The sequence below is a fragment of the Fulmarus glacialis genome, unplaced genomic scaffold, assembly GCF_000690835.1.
Source record: "Fulmarus glacialis isolate BGI_N327 unplaced genomic scaffold, ASM69083v1 scaffold8940, whole genome shotgun sequence".
NCBI classification, from domain to species: Eukaryota; Metazoa; Chordata; class Aves; order Procellariiformes; family Procellariidae; genus Fulmarus; species Fulmarus glacialis.
In genome coordinates, this window is record NW_009185930.1 from 104,840 (window position 1) to 113,584 (window position 8,745).

At 39.2% G+C, this 8,745-nt stretch overlaps 1 protein-coding gene across 1 annotated transcript in view; it reads right to left on the reverse strand.

Annotated features, from left to right (window-relative positions):
• Positions 1-8,745, reverse strand: part of DCC (DCC netrin 1 receptor) — a 189,834-nt gene that overhangs the window by 80,232 nt on the left and 100,857 nt on the right. The window contains exon 9 of the mRNA XM_009584865.1: positions 6,184-6,378. Within this exon, the coding sequence (XP_009583160.1) occupies positions 6,184-6,378 (195 nt within the window). The remainder of the gene's footprint in view (positions 1-6,183; positions 6,379-8,745) is intronic.

The following is an 8,745-nucleotide window of genomic DNA, read 5'->3' on the forward strand; positions in this document are numbered from 1 at the left end:
ATAAAATGAGTTACCAGTGTGAGTTGTTAATACGTTCTTATTATTCATATGGTAGCTCTAATTCTCCAAACTACTAATTAAGCAGAAATTGTTCACATCCATTAGATTTTCTCTTCAGAGCTTAAAATTTTCAGATGTGTGTAGCTTCAGGCTTTATGGGAGGAGAGGGAGTAACTTTGAAAAGTCTTTGCTAGATTTTGCTGCCTATTATGCACTTTGCTTTCATTGCTGGGCCAGGAGGATCAAAGGTTCAAGTTAAAAAGAGACACGAAAATAATATTTCAGGACGTGCACTCCAGCTTCCCAATCAAACTCTTTCAAGAGGGTGCACACAAATTCCTACACACTCGGGGAGATGAATGTAGCTTTTTCTTAGGTCACATAAAGGCAACTGTGCTTAAAAACTCTTTCTAAAATTACACCTTCTTCTTCTGTTCTCACATACGTACGGGGATGTGCTCTGAAGAAGAAAGTCCGCATTTCTGTAAGACTCTGGAATTTGGTACAGCTTTCCCATCATATTTAGTTTTTAAATGGTTTGAGTATCCGTAAAATAGTAATTTTTATACACATTTTCTCATGGGAAGACTTCAGGCATTTTACAGGTGGAACTATTATTATGGATGCCGGAGGAATTACCTTTTCTGATCAGCTTAAAACCGAGTCTCAGGTTTTCAAATCTGCATCTCTGCTTTCTTTCACGTGGTGCAAACACCCTGTCACCAGCTGCAGAATTATTCTATTGTTGCTATTCAAACGCTTTTTTAAAGCATTTTTGGGATGTCACTAACAGAGAGCAAAGGCAGCAAAGGCACAGTGTGCAGCAACGGCAGGCTAATGGTCATCCTCCAGGTCTCCTCACGCCCAGCCTACCACCCTTCTCATGTCAGCCTCCTGCCTTTTTCTCCTATTCCAGTAAGTTATTAAAATATTCCGGACTGACTATCAAAATATCCCAGCATGATGTAATAACGTTGTTAACATACTGGAAGATGCTATATAAAGCTACCATGTTTCATTTTTCCAATACATTAACTAAAAATACAGCTTTATGAGCTACTAGAAGTTCTATGCAAATATTACAGCTATTGTGGTTATTTCAGATATTTTGGGGTTTATGTTTGCAGAATCGGTAAATGGAAATCTCCTTAGCATACTTCTTCCCTTTTCTTTTAAACTTTTATTTCATGAGTAAGCTTTAATACAAAGCTCCATGGAGACGAGCCCAGTCAGTTCATTACTATGCTTAAAGCCTTCTGAGTTGGATCAGTACAGAAATCGTTACTTCTTATGCGTAAAAGATCAGAATTGGCATCTGTGAATTTTCCAGTATTGTTAAAACCACCATTAATCAGCCAATAACCTTGCCATTTGTAATCACAAGCAAAGAATTAAAAAATATTAAAAAAAGAAAAAAGAAAATGAAGTGGCTCACTAGAAGTGGGTTTCCTTGTTAGAATTATTCATTGGAGAGTCAGTCAAGCACTGATTTCGCTGTCACAGAAAAGGCTGAATGAGAGCAAGGGATGCTCGCTCCTGAAATTTATGAGACTGACATCAAATATCTTTCATACACTGCAGAAAGAAAATACAACAAATTCTTCACTGACAAAGCTGAAGTCTCTGGATATTCTTATATTCTTCTGCACCTGTGGAGAGTGTCTCCAAGGCAATAGGACCACTCAGTCATGAGAAAATCACTCTATTTAATTCATTCTAGAGTACAAATGTTACCTCTATATAGTTGTATTCAAGATGATCATCACGCAGAATAAAGTTCTCAAGCACTATTATGAAAGACTGAATACTTTTCTTCATGTTTTTGAAGTGTAGTAGTAGCTGCAGTGCACTACTCAACAAGTGCTGTAACAGCTCGGGTACAGGCCGATTCAGGCATTTAAAACGTTTTTCTTGAAGGAAGTCATCGAATAAGTACCTGAAATGTGATGCAAAGCTGCCATACGACTTGTGCGTATTGGTGTTACGCTTGCATTATCAAGAGGGAAGGAATTAAAAAGCTGGCCGCTCTGCAGGTCTCCATCCTTCCCCTGTGGGTGATCTACTTAAGGAGATCGTCCATCGCTTCCAAGCCTTGTACTTTCAAGCAGAGTTTTAAAAGTATGTAGGATTACAAAGGTGCAGTGAAGTGTCTAGTAGGATTTCTAAAGAGACTTCAATATCTGACTCCCATCCAAAACCAGTAAGTACTACACAGAAAGCATTTTCAGTCGATCATTAGCAGCAGACTGAAGGTGCGAAGATGTTTGGAATTTCATAATCAGCTCTAGAACGGCGAATCCTGATGCGTAACAATGCACACCATGGCTAAGTTACCATCACGGACGTCCACCATGGTCAACAGGGAGGAAAAATCAGATGATGGAGCTGTTGAATGGGCTGAACTATCCTTGCTGTTGTCTTTTCCTGCTTGATGGACTAGAGAAGGAACATGGGCTGATATGGCTCAAACTCAGGTGACTCAGTTAAACATCCGAAGTTGAGTAAAATAAGTAAACATTCTAAAGTGTAGGTCAGAGAGTTTATCATTAGTTCTGTCCTATCACCAAGGTTTTACTACCCGACACTGACATACCACGACCACAAGTAAAGCTACCATCTTCTCTACAACCTGGCTGCAGAGTTGAGCATTCCTGAGCTTAAAGCATGGGCTACGTTTTGCTTCTGACTCTGCCTCAATGTCACTTTGTGATATTAGGAAGTAATTTAGGATTAGATTCTAGAATTAGAGAATTTCGCATCAAAATACAAATTGCAACAAATTACTGTATTTCCCGACATGTATAACAGTGGTACCCAACCATCCACGTTCGTAGGGTGTGCGTGCAGGTGGCCAACAATGTCCCGTGGCTGCACAAACAAGTTAGGGAAGGAGGAACAAAATCCGCACAAATATCACCACGAGGAACAGCAGCCTTACATAGCCAACAAGCCAGAATTGCTACGGCAACCCTATCGCACATCTACGGCAGGAACTGCCAGGCAAAGGGGGATCGCGAAGGCAGGAATTCCCAGGGCAACCGTATCGCCGATGCTGGGAAGGGAATAGAGCCGGTGGGCCAGCCTGGGGGCTGTTAGCTTCCACTTTCAACACCCATGTCCATCCCTCTTCTCAATCTCCCAACTGTAAGGTCTTTGGAAAGATGTCCAGGAGATGCTTTTGTGCAGGTCTGAACACAGAGAGGAGAAAATTGTTCCCAGGAAAAAGATCAGTCGTGCACGTACGTGCATGATGTGTCAGGGTGTTTCACATCCCATCCAACCCGGACAGGGTTTAATAGAGGAGTTCTTCACAGTCATTTCTTTCGGGACAAGAGCTTATAGCAGTAAAATAATGGCTGACTGGCCCTGGATTATTTGGTTTGGGCATCTGTGTGCAAAAACAGCAACTGTAAATGAGAGTCGGGCAGGATTTCTGAAAGTCAGCTGATGTCAAACAAATCTGCTTGCTCTTTAATGAAAGTATCTACCGCTCTAGAATCTAAATGATACATAGGTTTGCAGTGTGCTTCAAAATAGCATACAAAGGCAAAATAAAAAGCAGCACTGCAGTGAACCTCGGGAAGCTGCAAAAACTCGATTTTTCAGCTCCATACATCACAGACGGGATTGAGGCGAAGCGGGGTGACCTCTCCGCAGTCTCTGCCGAACGAGACAAAGGAGAGCTGGGGAGCCACGAGGAAGCAATCGCTGAACGCCACGAGGATCAAAAGGGATGAGGTCTTTGGCAGGGAGAGAAAACTCACTGAAGTTCATCATTTATTTAGGTCTCGCACTTCATTGTCGCTTTCGCATATACGTTTAAGATAATGTATACCGCTCGTGCAGAGGTCTCATAGGAAATTTTACAACAGGTGGGATGAGTCCACATAACATCTAGGAAATATTTTTTCCCCTCGTTTCTGCCAGCAGCACATTTTGATTCATAACCTTATTGAAAACAGTATTTTTATTAGGAAAAGAATTCTGTCTCATCATTTTGTGTAATTTTCTTGTAATCGTTTCTAATAAAGTGGGTGAATAATGTAGGAAGTGTTGGCAACTGTTCTAATTTTTTAAAAGCTTTCTCTGGGCCCTTGGTCACATCCCTCTGGGGTTCATTTTCTGTGGATATTTAAGTGATGGAATTTAATTAGTGCAATTATTCATGGAAATTGATTTGCAAAGTTGTACATGTGAATGTTCACAGAAGTCAAATTTAAAATGTGCATGTCAGGATTTGTGACCAAAGTGCTTGTATCCTTATCCAGTTAGGGACCAGATGCATGCGGCTTATCTGGACAATGACAATTAAGTTACACTGCTCACATTTTCAATATTTGCAATCAAACCAAAAAAAGTACAATGAAAAGATACTTTCCATTTGAATAATTAATAACTTACATGAAAGTTGGAGGCTGTTCAGCAAAAAAAACCCAACCCTGATTGCAGTGACAGAATTATTTGTAACTAAATATTTGACACGCTCAAAACAGCTTCTTGACATTTTCTAGATGTCCGAGTGTTACTTCTGTAATTAAAGTATATTAGTGAAACATCCTCCCTGACTTGCTGGACTTTCTACGTACTTCTGCCTGTCGGCACAGCCAAGAATATAGGAGAATCCTTTTAATCCACAGAAACAGTTCTAATAACTGAAGTACACCATCAGCTTTCCACAAACACCAAGTGTAGTTACCCTGTTAGAAGGCTTTTGCATCTGCAAGTTGTTCCTAGCATATCTTCCACCTCATGGTAGTGGCTACCAGAGGTCCTATGAGCAAATATATTCACTGGTCATTTAATACATGAAGGAAGAGAAACACTAAAGCTTCACAAAACCCAAGACATTTCTCCAGTTGTTAATCAAGACACTTTTAGTGAGAGCTGACCATTTGGAACTCTATAAGATTGAGCTGTGTAGGCATCTCCTCCTCAGCTTTTGCCAAAGCCAAAACACATGGGCTGTCCATATATTTTTCTTTTCTAGTACTTCTGGGTCAACAGCGGTGAAAGGCTCGACTGAAAACTCATTAAAGATATGAAACAACTTAAAATAGGCTCGGGAGAATTTAAATCCCTTTTGGAATTAAGAAAAATACTTTGCATTTAATCCTGACCATTAGTTATTAGACACACACATTCATTAGTAATAGCTTTTATCTTTATATTCCACAAAATTTTTTCCATAGTCCAGTCAGACATCTTTCCATTTTGCATAATAACTTCACACTTGCACAAAACATTATCAAATCTGCCTTTTTCTGTAGAACTCACTGAATATTTGGGAGCGTTTATGCATGGCTCTTTGCAGATACCTCCATCATGAAATATACATCTGGACATAGAGAAGCTGTTTGATGAAGTAACAGTAAAACCAGTTTATTCTACTCTCCAGGTTTCCCCAAGGAAACAGCAAAAAGGTTGGACGATGCAGTTTCATGGTGCTATAAAATACCAATTCCAAAGAAAAGTGTCCCCAGATATCAGAGAGTCCTACAGAATTGAGATAACTAGTCTAGCTGTGCATCCCTAATGCACCAAGTTAATAAACCTTCCTGTAGTGTCTGATCGCTCCCAGATTACTAAGCAGAAAACTTACCATTTTTACCTGGAATAAAAGCGCTAAAGAAGAAATGACAAGGAAACCATTAAACTTTTGACTTCCTTTAAACTTTTTGACTTCCTTTAAACTTTGAACTGTTTTCCCAGTGCCAGGAGAACGGTCCGTCACCACTGGAAGGATCGAGGTCCCTGCGTACCATGCTCAGAATTTAGATGAACTGTCACAGCGGCTGTGCCATGAATAATGAATAACCACCTCTCTCCTGGCACCATTTTGACAGACACAAAATAGGAGTTTTGCGACTGCCATTAAATTCAAACAGCCCGGGGAATAACATCTTTAGGTCCAGCTCTCTGCACAAGTGGGAGTCAGTATTAGGAGCACATGACTTAATAAGATCTACTGAATAAAATGAGTATTTGACCAAAGAAATTTGGCATATTTGAGAGTATCCAGAGTTTTGAAGGTAAGAGCAAATGTAAAATGGAATGCAGAAACAGCCTAAGAAAGCAACATATAAAGGAAGCACCAGCGACAGCCTGAAAATAAACCTACAAAAATAGCATCATCTCAGAGGAACCTCTTTTCATGAAATGAAATGAATGAAAACAATTACTTACCCAAATTTTCAATGGAATAGTAACGCTGTTTACTGTCCACCCGCACAGTCTCAGCATACGGACTGCCGACGCCGTAGCCGATGATGTACCCGCGGACGACAATGTTTGGGTTCAGCGGCGGAGTCCAACTCATGACGATACTTGTTGTCAAGGGCCTGACATGAAGAGAGCTTGGCTGGTCAGGAACCTGAGATTCTGGGATTTAAAAAAAAAAAGTATCAATTAATATTCTATTAATTGAATTTTACTATTCATAAGATTTGCGTTTAGATTAAAATATTTGCACACAAAAACCGACGAGGTGCCCCAGAGTTACATGCAGAGCTTACATGCAATTTCATTTCTGAGCTACATCCTTCTCTTCCAAGAGCACTGATATGCCTCATCCTGTTTTAAACAGAGCATCTCCTGGTGCTTTCCACCTTTAGCATAAGGCTACAAGAGAGATTTCAAATTATGCAGGAAAATGGAAGATGACCTGCCAAGAGAATTTCCAGTAGGACAACTTTTCTCTTCCTTGGTCTATCTGCAAGTTCAGCATTTCTGAGCTACATCCTTCTCTTCCAAGAGCACTGATATGCCTCATCCTGTTTTAAACAGAGCATCTCCTGGTGCTTTCCACCTTTAGCATAAGGCTACAAGAGAGATTTCAAATTATGCAGGAAAATGGAAGATGACCTGCCAAGAGAATTTCCAGTAGGACAACTTTTCTCTTCCTTGGTCTATCTGCAAGTTCAGCTGTTTATTATTTATGCAGATTATTTAACAAAAAGGTTTACTTTGTTAGCGATACGCTAGTATATTCGGGCAATAATCTGTCTCTTTCCCATGAAAACAAGAAGTGAATTTTAACTCTTGGACATGCATGTCTTGCTTTGAAGCTGCTTTAAATAACACACCAACACTTCGTAAATGAAATAATAGAATAAGATACTTTATTTACAGGTATTCCCAGGTAAAATTCATTACTTTAAGTAGTAATTAATCACTTGAAGTCTATTTGCCTTCTATAAGCCTAATTTTACTGTAAAGGTTAGATGAGTAGATGCCTTTTGTTTGAGTTTACCCAGTAACTACCATATCACAAGTCTCTTCAGAGGAGCCGCACAGTAGCTTGTCTTTTTGAGAGCAGAAAGAGACAAGTTACTGTTTTTCCCCAATAAAAAGGCTTGCAATATAATAGATGAAAGCTTATATGGAAGGGAACAAGGACAGGGTAAAAAAACAGTTATAAAATAAAATGTTGTAAACTCCAACAAAAGACACTTCACAGTTGTGAAGCATTCCCACTGTAAACCTTGGAAAAGGTAATAAAAAGAAGAATTAGCCCTTTTCAATAACCAGGGCCATACATGTGTCCTTGGTATTGTATGTGCTTTCAGATGAATTCTTATGAACATCAGAGTACTCTGGAAACCGGTTGCACCTTCAGGGAAGTCTGATGGGTACATTACCAGTCCGAAACACCCAGCAACTTTAGAAGTCCTTTGCATTCAACTCCTTAAAATTGCAAAGCATGGGTCTTGTTTAAAGGTTGAAGAAAATTCACTGAAAAGTAGCTACTCACACAAAGAAGAAACAGATTGCACCAGTAATGCCACTGTAAGTCAGGTTAAGTTGCCATTTACCCCCAACTCCACTCCCAAACTTTGTTTTAATGCAGAAGCAAAAGTTACTTGAGCAGCTATTCCTGAACAGTGCTGTTTGAAACACAAATGACAGAAGCATTTCTTACAAGCCCCAAAGATAAAATAACAATTTGATGCCTTGAAATGAGAAGTTGGATAACGTAGCAATACTGCAATTCCTTGAATTTCCTAAAAGTAGCAATTCTCAAGCAGCAAAGGAGAACAGAGCATTCAAAGAACCGATTGCCGTCAAATGATAATTTTTACATTTGACACAACACAGGGATTTCAATGGCAGCACAGATACCTCTAGGCAGCAGTTTGGGTTAAAACTACTTTATTCAAACATTTCCTATTCTTTCTTTCAAACAATTCAAAGATACAATTCATGCATTTCAAAGCAAAATCATGACTTCTTGTTTCAGAAAGCAAAAGGCAGTTTAACTTCTTGTACCCTTCTTGTGAATTAAGTCTCTAAAATGAAGCTGGGGTGAACAACATTTTTGAACTACTTTTCAAATATTAAAGTTTCATAAACACAGCTATTTTTTGAAGATGCACTTTTTTGCTTCAGCTTTCTGTATAAAGCAATTTTAATTACATTTTAATTAGCTTTACTTTCAAACATTGTCTGGAAAAAACATTTTTCTTATTCTGAAACAGCTCCGAATTTTAGAATTTGTGTCATGTATTTCACAACCCAAAGTACAAAGTTAAAAGTCAGAATCAACTATTTTTTTCCCCTCAAACAAAATATTTTTTGGTTCTCTTTACAGCGAAGCACATTTTCCACAGTAAGGACTTCTGCCAAACATAAGATACAGCCAAACATCTAAATCCATCAATTCTTCAGGAAACTGGACCATCCAGCCTTTGCATGGCTGTGCTGATTCTCAGTGTCCCAGCACTTAGATATGCAGCAGTAAAACTCTTA